Raw genomic sequence first — 18,042 nt, 5'->3', positions numbered from 1 at the left:
AGTGTGCATAAAATGACTAAGAAATCCTTTCAAATCGAAAACTTTTGTTGTTAAACACCGCTTAGAAATAAACAGGCAAGGAGTAGTTGTGTTTGGCATAACAGCTACTTGTACAACTGTTACTTACAGATGCATAACATAAGTTTTTGATTCGTGAAATGAGTTTTTGTTATTCATGTTGATGACATCATGATCTTGAAGACACTAAAGGAGGCAAGACTACAAGTTGGGAAAGTTTGAAAGAACAGTAAGGACTTATAAATGATTATGATGGCGAGTTGTTGCAATAAACAGTTCAGATTAACTGCATTTCCCTGGTTGAAATTGCGAGTCACTCTTAAAGGGAAAGAACTCGCAAAATAAGAATCAACTTGCGAAATACAGACTCATCATAAACAACAAAACACTTCTGAAGCTTCACAGCCACTTTATTTTCCACATTTCATCCCTTCCATGAACACCAATTGAGTGCACTTCATTTCTAATTCCCGAGCAAAATATCTTTAGTTTCTTTCAACATTCGGAAACCAAAATAAAAATACTAATTTTACGTAAGTTTAAAAGTATCTCCCATGATTCTTTTTTGTGATTGATGTGAGTGAGTTAGATAGCTTAAAATTGGCCTATCAAACCACTTAGCATTGATGCCTAAAAATCACTTTAGCAATGGCTTCCATGTAGCATCAAAATAGATCAACGAGCAAGAAGAAATGAAGAAGGATTATGAACACTAATAACAGGTAATGAAGAAGAAAAACAGTGGGAGGACACGAAGAAGAAGGAAGATTATGAAGAACAAAACAATATAAAGAGAACACCTTATTTATATTAGTTAAAAAGTATTCTACTCACAATGATGGTTTCCAAAATTCTTCTAATATAAGTCGATATACAGTTCAGAGAACCATAATAAATGTCAAGGATTTTAGCAACTATACCAAGTTTAGTAGTAAAATGGATTTTTAAGTTGAAGCACCAGATTGCTAGGAAGTAATGCAATAGTCAAGTTATAGAATGTTTGATTATAAATATATACAAAATTAAATATACTTTTGAATAGAATAAAAGAAATATGAAGAGATAAAAATTATTCATATTTTAATTGGTTATAAACGTGAATATAAATTTAATAACTATAATTTCAATCCCTTGTAAATTATAACTAATAATTTCAATCCCTTACAATTAATATAGATTTCAAATTATTTTTCAATGTTAATCAAATCTTAATTAATCAAGTAAAATGTGATGACTAATACTAACTTTACAAATTTAGAAGAATAACGTAATTAAAATAAAATTTTAATAAATTAAATTTAATGTTTACATACGTTTAAGTCTTATTATCTCTAATATTAACAAAAGAAAAAAAAAGTCACTCATAGGTGTGTTTTTTGTGAAGATAAATATGATCAAGAGTGAAAAAATGTATTTGAGTGAATTTAAAGGTAAAATTTTTGTATTTCTTTTGAGAGATTTGAAGGTAAAAGTAAATAGATTTGAAAGTGAAATTTGGAAAAGTTTGTGATACATTTTATTGATGTAATAAATAAATAGATTAAAATATAAAATTACTATTTTATTCTTATAATAAAAATTAATATATATATATATATATAGGCTTAAATAGTCATTTGGTTCTAGTTTTGGTCGACTTTTTTCACTTTGGTCCTATTTTTGAAAATGTTTTCAATTTGGTCCTACCTTTCGTAATTTTTTTTCAATCAACTCCTTTTCGTTAACTCCGTCTAAATTGTTAACGAAACAGTGGCCAGCGTGGTAATTTTGTGTGACGTGGATACTGTTCAGTGACATGTCCGTTTGCACTGTCATAGCCCAGATTTTAAATTGAAATTTAGGGTTTGTGTTCATTGTGGTTGTTTTCCATTAAAGTTCAGCTGAAAAGGAATGTCTCGTGGGGCATCTTCATCTTCTTGCAATAGTTGGATTCACCAAACTTGCAATTCCTGCCATGATGGTTCTAGGGTTTCAGGCTCACCCCCAATTTGCGATTGCGGAGACATTGCAGTGATGCACACAGCTAGCGACAACACAAACAATTAAAAATGGTGGGTCACCAACGAAAACAATAAACAATGCACCACCGAAAAAACAACTACAATTTAAAATATTCCATGAAATGCATAAACAAAACCCTAATCATTAACACTAAACCTAATCAATACTGAGCAAAAATAAAACCCTAAAGCAGGACATACCTCCACGACGAACACGTTTTTCCCTTTGCTACAATTTTACAAAGATGAGCGTAAACCTTGGATGCCAGAAATTGATCTCAAAGGCGCAATTCCAGAATTTCACAGGGCGATGAAAAAATCCTCAATTCGACCCCCAAATCCCCAATTCGACATAAACAATCCTAAACCCAATTTAATTCAACTTAAACCCTAAAATGAACCTGCAATTACAATTAAATGGTCAGCACAGTGCAAACGGACACGTCACGTCACTGAATAGTATCCACGTCACACAAAAAAACCACGCTGGCCACTGTTCCGTTAACGATTTAGACGGAGTTAACGAAAAAGAGTTGATTGAAAAAAATTACGAAAGGTAGGACCAAATTGAAAATATTTTCAAAAGTAGGACCGAAGTGAAAAAAAGTCAACCAAAACTAGGACCAAATGACTATTTAAGTATATATATATATATATATATATATATATATATATATATATATATATATATATATATATATATATATATGAGTGGGAGGTGTGGATGTAGGTGTGTGTGTGTGTGTGTGAGAGAATAAATACTCCAAATTCAAAAATATTAATTTAGAGATGTAGAGAAATAAATTCAACATAGGAATATCAATTTTATATTGTGGTTAAAATATGGTTTTGATTCCTTAATTTTGGGTAAAAATTAGTCATTTTTCGAAATTTTAGTTAAATTTAGTCCCACAACTTTAAAACTGTATGGATTTAGTTTTTTTAATCACAATTTGTGTAAAGTTTATTTAACGTTTTAAAAACATTTCATGGCAATATTTGAGTTATTTACATCGTTTAGACACATTTTTGCTTTAATGTTAGCGAATAAACTATCATGTAACACATTTGAAACGTCAAATAAACTTAACAAAATTTAATTACAAAAAATAAATTCATGCAATTTTAAAATTAAGTAACTAAATTGGATTAAAATTTTGAAGATACACTAATTTTAATTTTCATTGAAAATTAAGAGACTAAAAATATATTTAACTTCTTTATATTATTTACACAACATTGTGAGCCAAGTGATCTAAAGTGTCGGAGGCTTCGTCCATACAATTAGAGAAATTAAAGTTTGAAATTTATATAGAAGACTAGAAGTGCAAGACTTAACAAACATAATTTGTGTGTCACATATATATTATGTATAAAAGTTATGGAAATCCGTTCACCATAATTCTCCCCACCTCGCAAATCACGGGAACCGATTCCGCCCAACTTATAATCGATTTTAGTTTTCTTTGTTAAATTATATAATCACTGAATTAGTTTCTTCTCACCCCAAACTGATTCCCATCACTTAAAAACTTAACAATGCACCTATAATCCACTTGCTTTTAACAAGAATAATATGATAAAATCTCGTATCTCACCCTTGAATAATCCCACTTCAAGCTAAATTAAAAAAAAAATAATGATATTTTAACTATTAAATTTTGACAATTTTTTCTTACAACATGAAGTAATATTTTTTAAATAGTTTTGAGATATTTAAAATGAAAAAATAAGAGAATAAAAAATTACTTAAAAAATAACACCTAAAGTTATAAGAAAAAATCGTCAAAATTTTAAATTTAGTAATAATAAAATTATTTTCCTTAAAAAAACGATGTCTCAGCGTGAATTCCCTCGTTCCTTCCTTCCTTCACTCTTGAATAGCTCCAAATGAACACGGATTAGCATTACAAATCCGCGGCTCTTCATCCTTGAAGAGAAAATACACCCAAAAGAACAAGCATTAAAATAGACTAGCATAACGCTGGGTTGTGTTAAAAGAATAATCATTCATAAATAAAGAAGAAAAAAAAAATAAAGACATTCAATTTTATAAAAATTTTGTAAAAGTAACAATCAATTTTTAAAAATCTAATAAATTATTATATTTAAATGATAAAATCAATATTTTGAAAAATAATCACAAAAAGAAAAATTCTTTGGTATAGATTTTCAAAAAAGTAAAAGTCCTTTAGGAAAACTATTTTAATAATGGTAACTTTTCTCTCTATATATATATTAATGTTAAAAATAAAAATACATCATACTAATATTAGTAAATAATTAAAAATTATATAAAAAGTAAGAATATAAAGAAATGATATAATGTTGTCACACTTGAAAATAGTTAGTGTAATTATCATATTGCGTCATTTTCTAGGAAAACTAGCCATCAAACTCAGTTGCCTTTCGTCTTTTTCCTATTGTTTGCTTTCTTCACCTTTTCCGTACTCCATTGCATTTTTTTGTCTTTATGCTTCACGGGATTACAATTTTATGCAATTTCATTTTCATATTTTTCAATTACTTTCAAATTATTCTATCATTTTAAACATTTTAATTATATTTTTTTCTAAGAAACGCAGGATTAGAATATTGACTACATAAATTTAAATACGAACATCAAAGTGACTAAAAGCCCATGCAGGACACCAATCAAAATACAGATAGCATAGCATCACATTGTAATAGGTATCATTATTAACACTAAAAACACAGGTTAAACGTGGATTAATTACAGCATTAAAACCACGTGTAAGATGAAGGAGAAACACACATAATACCTATTTTTGTGAATGGTGAGAGTAACTAAGTGCAAGCAGGAAGTGGAGAACCGCACAAGCACTTGTTATGAGCATAGCAAGATTCATCAAATCTCTGCAACTTCCCACCTTTGGGAATCTCACCACACAGATTATTGTAGCTCACATTCAAACGCTTAAGATACTTAAAAGATGTAAGAACCTTTGGAAGAGACCCGTAGATACGGTTGTTCCTAAGATCTAAACCAGCCAAGTCCTTCGCCTTCGACAACCTTATTTTTCCTAAATCAAAGGCCAGCAAGTTCTTCGCCAGGTTTATCTTCTGCAACCTTTCCTTATTCTCCCCAAACAGCACCGACGCATCTCCTTCCAGCATGTTCTGGGATAAGTCCAGGAACGCCAAGTCCAGCTTCGCCAGCGTCGCCGGAATCTTGCCGGTGAGGCGGTTGCGGGAGAGTGTCAGCACCGTGAAAGGCTTGGGAAAGGAGCCGAAGGAGGCCGGGATGGCGCCGGAGATGCGGTTGCCGTCGAAGGAGATTCCGAGGAGGTGGGGGAGAGAGGAGAGGGAGGGAGGGAGAGTGCCGGAGAGGGCGTTGTAGGAGAAATCAATGGTGACAAGGGTTTTCATCTGGGACAAGAAATGGGGTATCTGACCAGAGACGTTGGTGTAGGTGATGTAGAGAAAACGGAGTTTGGTGAGTTTGGCGATGGAGGGGGGGATTGGACCGACGAGGTTGTTGATGCGGCTAATGTAGAGAAAACTGAGGTAGGGGAGGTTGGCGACGGAGGAAGGGATAGGGTAGGGTTTGGGGAGGCTAAGGTCGGAAAGGTCGAGGCTGTTGACCCGGTACGTTTTGGTGTCGATGTCGCATGAGACACCTTCCCATTCCGGGTTGCAGCAGTCGGTGTTTAGGAGCCAGGAGGAGAGGGTGGTTGGGTTGCCAAGCTCGTTCTTGATCTGCAGAAGGGCTTGCTTGTCTTGTGGGTTGCATAGTTCCGACAGTGCAGTTCTGCAGAGTAGGACCATGATGAGTACGATGATGCTTAAGCGTGCCATGTTCGCAGGGATTCCGATTCGGTGTGGTTTGGTTTTGTGAAAAATGGATGCTTTGGGAGATTTATAGAACTGTGGAGGGAAGAGAGATACAGAGAAAAAGAGAAAGTTATACTCATCAATGATGTTATTTTGTTACTGAGTCACTTTTGTTTTATTTCATCAGTGTTGTTGTTTTGTTATTGAACACCCCTTGCTTTTCTTGGTACATGGTTTTACACCGTACACTGGATAATATGATGTAATGTAGATGTTTCAATGTTACGTTGGTCTTAATGATGAATATTTTGTTTCATTTTTTTGTTAATATTTACTGCAGATCACGGTGTTTATCATTTTTGGGGGTAATTCACATTAGCATGCATGTTTACCTGCTATTATTACTGATATCCAAACTTGAATTGAAGTGATAAAAAATTATCAGTTTCATAGTTATATTCTGTCATTGACATATATACATTCTTAGTATAAGTTGGCCTACCTGAAGAAGAATTTTGCCAGCTACGGTACTTTGATCTTTGGAGATCTTTTATGATATTTCCAAATTCTGGTTTTCTTTATTTAGAAGTAGACATAATTAAAAGCAGATCAAGGTTGCGTGGAGATATTATTTACAACACAGGCTTTTTGGAAACTTTAAATTGGTTCTCCCTCTGTATAATGGAGAGACAAATCTGAACCAAAGTTCTCAAATCTATTTTCTATTTTTGGGTGGTTCTTTGATACCCTTTATTATCTACAAGGTTTTATTCTTCCCCTGGACGAGAAGGATGAAGATACGAGAAGATATGACTTTGTCCACATTATTGTTCTGCTTCTAAAACATATTTTCGAGGGTTGTTGTCCTTAATTGATGTACTTATGCCTTTGTCTTTTTAGCATTGGATTCCTTTGATGTCCTGCAAGTTCAGACACTTAGTTTTTCTTTTCAGATATTATTGGGTGTATCTTCTATCTGTTAGGAATTCAAGTGTGAGTCTAAGTCCCATATTGACCAGAATTGAGAAAGTAGAGCACCATATAAGGATCAAGGCCCATAAACCCATTGCCTTAAGGTTTTGGGTTGAGAGTGGTGTCAGTGTCTTATGTGGTTGGGCTCAGGTCTCATTGGTGTTGTTCTCCCCGGTGAAACCCCCTCTGTAAAACCTGACAAGTGGTATCAGAGCCGATGGTTGAAACCGGCTCAGACGAGTACAGTATGGTCCTTGTATCGAAAGTCTTCCTGGCAAGACTTCCAGGTAAGCGTGTCCCGTTAAGATGAACGGCGGTACGAGAAGGGGTACTCACCCTTGAGGGGGAGAATGTTAGGAATCCAAGTGTGAGTCTAAGTCCCACATTGACCAGAATTGAGAAAGTAGAGCACCATATAAGGATCAAGGCCCATAAACTCATTGCCTTAAGGTTTTGGGTTGAGAGTGGTGTTAGTGTCTTATGTGGTTAGGCTCAGATCTCATTGGTGTTGTTCTCCCCAGTGAAACCCCTCCTTTATAAACCTAACACTATCTTAGTACAGCGTATTATCCAACCTTTTCAAATGCAAATTTCAAAATCGGCTTATTGTTGAATTCAAATCCTCGTAATTTGGAATTGATATGCTTGAGTTCTGCTGATAAAAGAAAAAGAAAATGAAAATGATAGTTTCACAAAAATGTTTTGAGTTCTAAGCCATTTGTACGTGAAATGCGATTCATCGTTAGTTTGTCAGAGATTTATGTTATACTATATCAATGCGAGTTATTGATGAATCGTATTAGTTAATTTAGAAAATGGCGTTTTAAAAATGATAACGGTCTAAGAATAGTGAAACTCAATTATTTTAATATTAAAAGATTTGAGTATAAATAGAATTGTTATTAACGAGTTTCATTATTTTAAAACACATCATATCTCTAGAAACTACTTTTATAGAGTACTCTGACTTCTCTCTTGAGGTTCTGTCTCTCTGGTCGTCTGATTGAAGAACCAAGACCATAAGATTGATCCTCTCGGTGAGCTCTTGAAATTGGACCGATCAGTTTCTCCGTTCGCGTAAGTTGAGTTTCCGCTCTCTTTTTTAGTCTTTCTCTGTTTTCTGTTGCATGCGAGTCCTATTCTGTTTGCATGCGACGTTTTAATCATCCGTATGAGTCTCTGCTGATCAGTGATCCTAACGATATGTCATGATCGTTCTTGTGATGTTTCTATGTGTAGATAGAGCATCCTGTGGAGTTAGAGGTGTTGACGTTTTTAAGGCATTGATGTTTATAAAGAGTTCTAAACAGGATAACAGGTTAGGGAAGCTAATTGTTTTGCTTGAATTTCGTATAGAAATCATTCTGATGACTTTGAATTGCATGATTGAGTGTTGTATGAGTGCTTGAACTATGTAATTGAGTGTATGATTGGATTGTGCTAGATTTCTGGACTGTTGCATGTGAGAATAGATTGAGAGTCTAGTATTTTTGCCTGAGCGAGCAGCCCTCACCTAAGCGAAAACACTAGAAACTCGTCCCCTATCTTTGCGCGAGATCTCGTTTAGGCGAGCCAGTTTCGCTTGAACGAGAGTCACTCTCGTCTAAGCGAGACAGCTTAGCCTGAGCGAGAATTCGCCCAGAGTTGGGGTTGTTCTCTGTTTCAAGCCTCGCTTAGGCGAGAATGACTCGCCTAAGCGAGATAGCCCTTTTCGCCTGGGCGAGACCTTTTAGCTTGGTTGAGAACCTCTGCAGTTGAGTGTTATTTCTCTGTTTCTAATGGATGAAGCTATGTTTAAATGTTAAAATGTGAACTTAGTTATGATATGCATGAATTGTTATGACTGGTAATATGTGTGGTGAAATTGCATGAAGTTGAAATATGAAGAAGATTTGGTTGAACTAGGATTTCAAGGGAAATTCTAAGAGGAATGTTTTAGTGTATGTAAGGACATAAGGACTTAGTTTGGTTGGTATCCTGACGCTCCAATAACCATTAAGGCTCATGAAGAGTGTAATGGATTATGTCGTGAGGAGTAGCAAGACGTCCTAGTCTGTGGACCCAATTCAGTCACAGACGCGAAGGGGACTTACCTTGGGAGTGGTTGGGTGATAACTCCGTGTCCAAACTCTGTAGAGTTTGGGAACCGTCATAGGTGCACGCCACCAAGAGATCCAATGTCGCTTACATAATCTGGATATCGAGTCTAGATTTGCATTGTGTTTGTGGTGGTCTATGTGATTCTGGTGAAAATGAGAGAGATTGCATGATTTCTGTTTATAATTGAACTATATGATTCCTTTAATGAGATTAGCTTACCCTTGTTTTTTGTGTGTTTGTCTCGTGTTGTATGTTTTCCTTTTGCGATGATCACCTATTCGGTGGGAGCAGATGTGATTGCAGTGTCAAAGGCTCTGGAGGATGAAGAGTCATCGTTTTAGTGTTGAGAATTGTAACATCCCTAAAGAATATTACTGATATTAAATAAATAAAGTTCAAAACACAATAATATACAAGGCCATAAAACCAGGAGTCCAGAATTCATAAAACTGAAATACAAAAAAATCAATGGCTCCTGCCAGGTTTACATAATATTCTCAAAACAAAATCATAAACATATCCTATATGTATATACAAAAGTATCCCCTGCTAGCCCTCGCTCCGAGTCTAAGCATCTCCTGGCCCACCTGTCACATCATCTGCTCCCGAATAACAAGATATCTGATCATCGCCACACACATAGAAAGGGTGAGCTATGAACAATGAAAATATAACAGATATACAAACAAACATGTTTCCCAACCCAAATTACATAACTACAATTCTCATACTTTTCAAATCACCCAACCATGACCTCATAGTCCATCATGAGTCATATGCATAAACTAGGTCTTGGGACTTCCCTATGCTTCCACGAAACTAACTCATTCGTGGTCCAACCCTATGAGCCTATCTCGCTCATAGTCCTGCCCTAGAGACTCCTCGTCCGTAGTCAAACATCAAAGTATCATACTTGGACCTTGGCACGCACGCAATCACCATACTATGGACTCCTCACCCAATAGTAGCCGACAGGAACATAACAGTTCCTTGTCCATCGTGCGCCCGACACATGTAATCACCATACTAAGGACTCCTCGCCCATTAGTAGCCGACGGGAACTCAACCAGTTCCATGCACGCACGCAATCACCATACTATGGACTCCTCACCCAATAGTAGCCGACAGGAACATAACAGTTCCTTGTCCATCGTGCGCCCGACACATGTAATCACCATACTAAGGACTCCTCGCCCATTAGTAGCCGACGGGAACTCAACCAGTTCCATGCCCATCATGTGTCCAACCACCAAGCACATCTCAGAAAACTAAGGGAGCAGCGCCCATTCTGCTAGGTTCTATACCTTTCCACATTCACTCCAAACCAAATTTAATAAAAATAAAGGTTAAGTTCTGTCTACCAAGGTTTGAACCCGTGACCTTCCACTCACAAGGCCAAAGCACTACCACTATGCAATTCTCATTCGATGATATACACAATCAACATAAGTTTACATTTCAAATTCCACACTCTTACATATTATTAAAAATAAATCATAAAACAACAACACATAATTGGCATACATAGGACTCACCCAAGTCCTCTAACACAATCAAAGTACTCTCAACCATTTGAGCTAGTACTTTTCCACGTCACATTAAACAACAATTAATGTCATAAAGACGCCTTCTACCCGCATTTATTAATTAATTAATTAATTTTCCTGGGTCTTATAAGAATGAGGTTTCCAGTGGGAGCTTTTGCAGTGGTCAGTTTAAGTATAGAGTTTATTAGTTTAATTTGAGTGTCTAAGTGATATATTTTTATAGTCACGTCACATCTTTTGTAAGACGGTATTAATATATTGTGTACACCCGGACTATCTGGGACTATCTGTTTTGGAACTATGATGAAACTTCCTACTTTTATTAGTTTTAAGCTGCTAAAATTGAGATGTTACCGTTAACATTTCAACTATTTACAAGATTATTTAATTAAAAATATTTCCATGTTATTAAGTGGAAAAATAAAAGTCAAGAATCTTTATTGATTTTATTTATCGTGTATTTAAGTTTCACCGTTCCTGGTATACTAAAATTATTTTTAATATATATTTTAAAATATCTAAATTAATATACATATAAAAACGAAGTTAAAAAATAAATTTTTTTATTACCATTATGGGCAGGAATGATAAAGGGTTAGGCAACAAATCCACTTCATTGTACTTTCTTTATTAAATGGTCAATACAAAAATATATAATTTTAGTCGAGAATTTATTAGTTGGGGTTATAATAATATTTAATAAAAAATACACATTGAAAATGTATTAAAAGTTCAATTTAAGTAATTGGCTTTTCTTTAAGAAACTTCGATGAATGCCCTCTTTGTTTCTTTTTTGGTTAAATTATTTTTTTGGTATTTATTTTTTAATAAAATGTTAATTTGGTTTCTCTATTCTCTTTTATTTCAACTTGGTTCTTGTTTTGAGAAATTTGATGCAATTAAGTCTTTTCCATAAGTGGTGCAGTTATAATGTTAAATGGGATTTTACATGTCAGTTCTTGGATTTTTTGAATTTTTTTAAATTTTCTTAATTTTTTTAAAAAATAAAAAAATTTGTCACGTGTCAACCTAACATCGTGCCACATGGTAGTGATAACAGTGACAATGCCACGTGTCACTATTATGCCAGGTATCATTTCCTTATTCTCATTTTGGTTTCTGTATTTTAATTTTTGTCTCAATTTAGTCCTATTTTTTGTAAAAATTAAGCAGTTTTGTCTCTCTCTATATTGAAACCAAATTTAATTTTTATATAAATGTACACAAATATTTCTATCAAAATTGATATTTCAAGTAAATATTTTTAACAAGATTAAGTTTAACTAAATTTATATTTTACATTAAAATTTATTTAAAATTATTTTAAAGGTTTTAATAGAAAATGATGCTAATAACAAAAAAATTCATAAATTATATTGATATTTTATTACATCATATTTTAATATTGTTTTTTTATTTGAATTATATTTCAAATAATTGTATATTTTTTAAAATGTGTAAAGCTCAGTAATTTATATATAAATGTTTGAGTTGGTGTATAAATAAAAATTATTTAAATTAAAAAATTAACTAGTTTATGTAACAATAAAAAAACAAATAAATTTAAAATTTGAAAAAATATTTAAGTAAAGTTGAATGTGAAACAAAAATTTAAATAAACTTAGTTTTGTTAAAATATATAATAAAAATATGAATTTGAATAAAAATATCAAATTTAATAAAAATATTTGTATAACATTTATATAAAAATTAATTTTTGTTTCAATTTGGAGAGGGACAAAATTGTATAATTTTTACAAAAATTTGAACTAAATTGAGAGAAAAATTAAAATACAAGAACCAAATTAAGAATGAGAAAATGACACCTGACATAATAATGACATGTGGCACTGTTACTGCCACATTACACTATCACTGTCATGTGATACGATGTCAGCTAGACACGTGGCAATTTTTTAATTTTAAAAAAATTCAAAAAGTAAATAAATAATTCAAAAAATTCAAGAACTGACACGTGATACCCCATTTAACATTGTTACTGTATCACTAACAAAAATGACTTCATTGCAGCAAATTTCTCAAAATAGGGAGCAAATTGAGAAAAAGAAATAGAGGGACCAAATTGATATTTCGCTATGAAAATAGGGACGAAAGACATAATTTAACTTTCTTTTTTTCTCCTTTTTTGTATTTTTTTAATTAGATGACCTGCGTTACCATCTCCTTCTCTCTTTCTTTCTCATCGTTTTATCCTATGAGTAAGGAAATGGAGCCTTTGCGTGCATGCCTCCATCGTACCTCCACCGTTCTTGCTTGAAGTTTAAGGTAATGAAGATCGTTCTTGTTTTCAATTTCGTCTCCTTGCTTTTTATCACTCTTTCTCTTTCGATTTCATCTCCTATTTTCAATTTCGTCACATTTCAATTCAATTTCGTTTTCATTTTCATATCCTACTAATTTTGATTTCGTTTCCCTGCATCATTGATTTTGATTTCAGTTTCTGTGTTGTTGTATTTGATTTCGTTTTCCTCTTTCAATTTCATCTCTCTTACTCATATACTAACTCATTGATTATTTTGTCACCGTTAAGTAGCAGCGCTAACCGTGCCACAACCACTACAATCAGAGTGTGATTCCACAACCACTATAGCCATTGTAGTAGTGTGATCCCTATTTCTGTTCAAGTGCCCCTCTTTACTCTTTGCAACTTCATCTTTGATTTTGTGCTCTCAGATTCTGTTCTTAAGTTTCACCACTTTGCCTGTTTTTGTAATCTCCTCTGATATTTAATCTCCATTATTTTCCTTTAAGGTAGTATGTGAGTACTCTCTTTTTATCAAATTACTTAACTAATTGAATTTTTCTTTCTTTCTTTTGTTTCCATATTTCTTTCATTTGTATTCTTGTAAGCGTGGATGATTTGATTACCAACCGAGAATTATTCTTGGAAAAGAAATTTTAAGATTTAGGGTTTGTCTTTTTTCACCGGCGTGGAAAAACATATCTACTGATTTTGTTGTATGTTTACGTGTTATTTTTTAAAAGTTTAAAGTAAAATATTTAAAATTAAATCTTTAAAACATAAATTTAGATAATTTTTTTTTAAACATAATTAAAATAAAATTGCACATTAACATATTAATGAAAACAAATTTGATGTTTCTAAAATGAATTACACAAAAGTATAAACTTTAAGAAATTAAATTTTTTAACAATAACTTTAATTTTATAGGTTTAAATAAAAATAAAAATATATAAAATCAAATTTTAAATAATTTTTCGATCATTGATATTTATCTCATTAGTAATTTTATTTTTAACACTTAATTATTTAAAAAGAATATAAATAAAATTCACTAATAATGATTAACCGGTAATAATAATCCACAACATGAATATCATGATACACATAGACATCTTCCCTAAACAAGTGGGTCATTAAAATAGTTTGTAAGGTTTACAACATTTAGATTCACCTTATTGCAATTCTAAGATAGTTATGAATTTTTTGATATCTAAGGAATCCTTCCTTTTTCTTGAAGAATTGAAAATACTTCTAATAGACTAATATACTTGATGAGATGAAAAATTCTAGGTTTAATTATGTCTTTAGTCCCCATTTTGGAGTCAAAATCTCAAAATGGTACCCAAATTTTTAAAAATCTCAAAATGGTCTTCTTTTTTGTTGAAACGTCTCACGTTTGCCCTTTCCGTTAAGTCAAGGTTGACGCCGTTAGAGGGACGTGTCAGTTCCTCGATTTTTTGACTTTTTTTTTAATTTTTATTTTATTTTTTACTTTAATTTTTTGAACTTTTTTAAAAAAATCAAAAAATTGCCACGTGTCAAGCTGTCATCATGCCACGTGGCAGTGACAATGACACATGTCATATTATGCCACATGTCATTTTCTTAGTCTCAATTTGGTCTCTTTATTTTAATTTGTCTCAATTTAGTCCCAATTTTTGAAAAAATGAGCAATTTTGTCCCTCATTAAATTGAAACAAAATTTAATTTTATATAAATGTTATACAAATATTTTTATTAAATTTGATATTTTTATTCAAATTGATATTTTTATTATATATTTTTAACATAGCTAAGTTTATTTAAAATTATGTTTGACATTCAACTTTACTTAAAATTGTTTTCAAATTTTAAATTTATATGTATTTTATTGTAACATGAACTAGTTAATTTATGAATTTTTTTCTATTAACATTATTTTCTATTAACAACTTTTACACCATTTTAAATAAAGTTCAATGTAAAATATTAATTAAATGAACATAATTTGGTTAAAAATATTTACTTGAAATATCAATTTTGATGGAAATATTTGTGTACATTTATATAAAATTAAATTTGATTTCAATTTGGAGAGGGACAAAATTGCTAATTTTTACAAAAATTGGAACTAAATTGAGACAAATTAAAATAAATGGACCAAATTAGGACTAAGAAAATGACACGTGGCGTAATATGACACGCGTCACTGTCACCGCCACGTGGTACAATGACAACTTGACACGTGACAATTTTTTTAATTTTTTTAAAAAATTTAAAATTTAAAAAATAAAAATAAAAAATAAAAAAAATTCAAAAAAAAATTAATAAAAAAGTCAAAAAATCGAGGAACTGACACGTGGCACTCCCTCTAACAGCGTCAATCTTGACTTAACGAAAAGGGCAAACGTGAGACGTTTCAACAAAAAAGGAGACCATTTTGAGACTTTTAAAAATTTGGGTACCATTTTGAGATTTTGACTCCAAAATAGAGATCAAAGACATAATTAAACCAAAATTCTAACTTGAGAAGGATAACAAACCACTTGAAATTACAAGGAAGTCAGGTTAGGTAGACAAAAACAAATTAATATTAAATCTTCTAAAATAATAATTTCTTAAAAGATATAATAAGTTTTAAAGGTCCTTTATTTGTGGGTGGGTTTAATACGTTAAGGAATTTAATTATTGAGCTTTAGTGGTATTGTTTTTGTTCACTTTTTTCATCTGTGTATGTTACTTAATTTTTTCATATTATTGGTATTTTTTGTCTTATGTGTAATGTATTTTTGTCATGAAATTAGTGTGATCCCTCGTATTTTATATTCATGTTTTTTTTAATAAAATCTTCATATGAAATTGATATCTGACCTGAACTTATGAGAATATAAAAAGAAAATACTTATTTTTAGATTTTTTTTTTCTTACCACTTGTTGTGATAATGAGAGTATATTAAACAACTATACTAAAAGTAAAATGTTGGGTGTAGTAAATTTATTATTGTAGCAGCAGAGCAACACTTCCTAAGTATTACCTCCAGGTACAAATTATACAAAGTTTTAGTATTTATAATTATCTAAAAAATAATTGATATTTATATTATAAAGTAATATTAATATTTAAATTTGTTTCCACTAAATAATTTTTTTAACTTATTTTAGTCGCTTTGTTAAAGGAATGAATGAAATAAGTTTGATCTATCTACGGAGGAAGTGTTACTTTAGTTAAAATGTATAAAAAAATTATATTTAACTGTGGGACAGAGCGAATAGTACTAACAAAAGTAAACATTTTTATTCACTTTATAGGATGGATAATGATAGAAGACATTTATTACATCATATGTCCTATAAAATAATTTTCTCAATCTAAGCGTTGATGAGGTGCAGACACCACCATAGATGTTCATACAAAGGCAAACATTATGCATCCATATATTACCAAATCTGGAAATGAAATGATCAAGTGCAAGCAGGAAGAGGAGAGCCACACAAGCACTTGTTGTTAGCGTAAGAAGACACGTCAAATCTCTGCAAGTTCCCACCTTGAGGAATCTCACCGCACAGATTATTGAAGCTCACATTCAAACTGTGCAGAAACTTAAGCTGCGTGAGCCCCTGAGGCAGCGTCCCATAGATACGGTTGTTCCTTAGATCCAACCCGTTCAAGTTCTTTGACAACCCTACTTTCCCCAGATCGAAAGCAAGAGAGTTCTTCGCCAGATGTATCTTCTGCGTGTTCTTACCCGACCCGAACAACACCGACGCGTCACCCTCCAGCATGTTCCGAGACAAGTCAACGAACGCCAGGTTCAGATTCGAAAACGTCGCCGGGATCTTCCCGGTGAGGCGGTTGCGGGAGATGGTCATCGACGTGAAGAGCTTGGAAAAGGAGCCGTAGGAGTCGGGGATGGCGCCGGAGATTCGGTTGCCGTCGAAGGTGATCCCAACGAGGTTGGGGAGAGAAGAGATGGAGGGTGGGAGGGTGCCGGAGAGGGCGTTGTAGGAGAAGTCGAGGGTGACGAGGGTCTTGATCTGTGACAAGAAATCGGGTATTGCGCCGGAGACATTGGTGTGGGTGATATAGAGATAACGGAGTTGGGTGAGGTTAGCGATGGCGCGGGGGATCGGACCGACGAGGTTGTTGGTGCGACCAATGTAGAGAAAATTGAGGTTGGGGAGGTTGGCGAGGGAGGAAGGGATGGGATAGGGTTTTGGGAGGTTAAGGTCGGAGAGGTCGAGGTTGTTGACGCGGTATGTTTGGGTGTCGGTGTCGCATAAAACACCTTGCCAGGTTCTGTCGCAACAGTCGGTGGTTGGAAGCCATGAGGAGAGAGTGGTGGGGTTGCCAAGGTCTTTCTTGAATTGGAGAAGGGCTTGCTTGTCTTGTGGGTTGCATAGCTCCGAGAGTGCACTGCCCAAGAACACAACTATGAGTAAAACTATGGTGAAGGTTGAAGACATGTTTGTTTGGAATGTGATTTGTTTGGGTATTAAAAATGGATGAGGATGTCGTATGTTATATTATATCCTTCAAGCTGCTATATTTGACTACTAGGAGTCAATTTATCCGATGAAGTGTTCTGGAAGGTCACGCATGCACGCGCCCAGTGGGTTGAGGTTTATACCAATGTAGAAGACTTAATACCAATTTTCTCAATTTCAGTAAAAACATCTCAACCCAACCATATTGATTAGACCAAACACTATCCTGATAAGCAGATATAAAGTGTCGGCGTTAAAGAAAGTAATAATTAACGAAGCAAAAGATATTTCAATTAATATACTAACGCTATATTTAGATGAAGTAAGAGAAGTTAGTCAAGATTTAGCAACTTCTGAGTATGTAAGACAGAATTAGATAAGATAGAGAATTGACTTGAGAATTGGTTTCACAGAGAAGAGATATGTTGAAAAAGGAGGAAATAGATTAACCACACCGATGAAGACATTTTCAGAAGCTAGCTCAAAACATAATAACGAAATGGACAGCACGTAGTAAAAGGGCCGAATTTGTTGAGAATAGTGGCATTCCATTGAATAAAGCATTAAAAGTTGGCATCTTAGCATATCAATGTTACAGAGTGGAATGAATGCAGCGTGCTTACCTTAGTTACCGCATCATACAAGTTGACTCATTCATTCATAACATTATTAAAGATATGATAATAATATTTTGACATATTTTTTTTGAGTTAATTTTAATCTACCATTTCAATCACTCTTAAATTATCATATTACACCACTAAAAAAATTAAAATTGTAAGGTTCATTTATTTTTCAATCATAATGTTTTAGGGCTTATTCCCATATGTTGGGCCTAATGGCTGCCCCATAGGATATTCAAGATCCTTATTGCCCTAAC

General features: G+C 33.1%; 2 protein-coding genes across 2 annotated transcripts; both read right to left on the bottom strand.

The window, feature by feature from the left end:
* Positions 1-4,646: 4,646 nt before the first annotated feature.
* Positions 4,647-5,993, bottom strand: LOC114176985 (polygalacturonase inhibitor 2-like). The gene has a single exon (XM_028062191.2). The coding sequence runs from the start codon at positions 5,835-5,837 to the stop codon at positions 4,827-4,829; it is 1,011 nt and encodes a 336-aa protein (XP_027917992.1). The 5' UTR covers positions 5,838-5,993; the 3' UTR covers positions 4,647-4,826.
* A 9,954-nt stretch (positions 5,994-15,947) lies between these two features.
* On the bottom strand, positions 15,948-17,279 carry LOC114176041 (polygalacturonase inhibitor 2). The gene has a single exon (XM_028060945.2). The coding sequence runs from the start codon at positions 17,139-17,141 to the stop codon at positions 16,140-16,142; it is 1,002 nt and encodes a 333-aa protein (XP_027916746.1). The 5' UTR covers positions 17,142-17,279; the 3' UTR covers positions 15,948-16,139.
* Between the last annotated feature and the right edge of the window lie 763 nt (positions 17,280-18,042).

This window comes from Vigna unguiculata, chromosome 3, assembly GCF_037176805.1.
Source record: "Vigna unguiculata cultivar grain cowpea cultivar isolate G323 ecotype 2 chromosome 3, ASM3717680v1, whole genome shotgun sequence".
NCBI classification, from domain to species: Eukaryota; Viridiplantae; Streptophyta; class Magnoliopsida; order Fabales; family Fabaceae; genus Vigna; species Vigna unguiculata.
This window is presented reverse-complemented; position numbering and strand designations above follow the sequence as displayed.

Bases quoted from the DNA above. Each gene is read 5' to 3' on its own strand.
- LOC114176985 (XM_028062191.2), bottom strand. From the start codon at position 5,837: ATGGCACGCTTAAGCATCATCGTACTCATCATGGTCCTACTCTGCAGA.
- LOC114176041 (XM_028060945.2), bottom strand. From the start codon at position 17,141: ATGTCTTCAACCTTCACCATAGTTTTACTCATAGTTGTGTTCTTGGGC.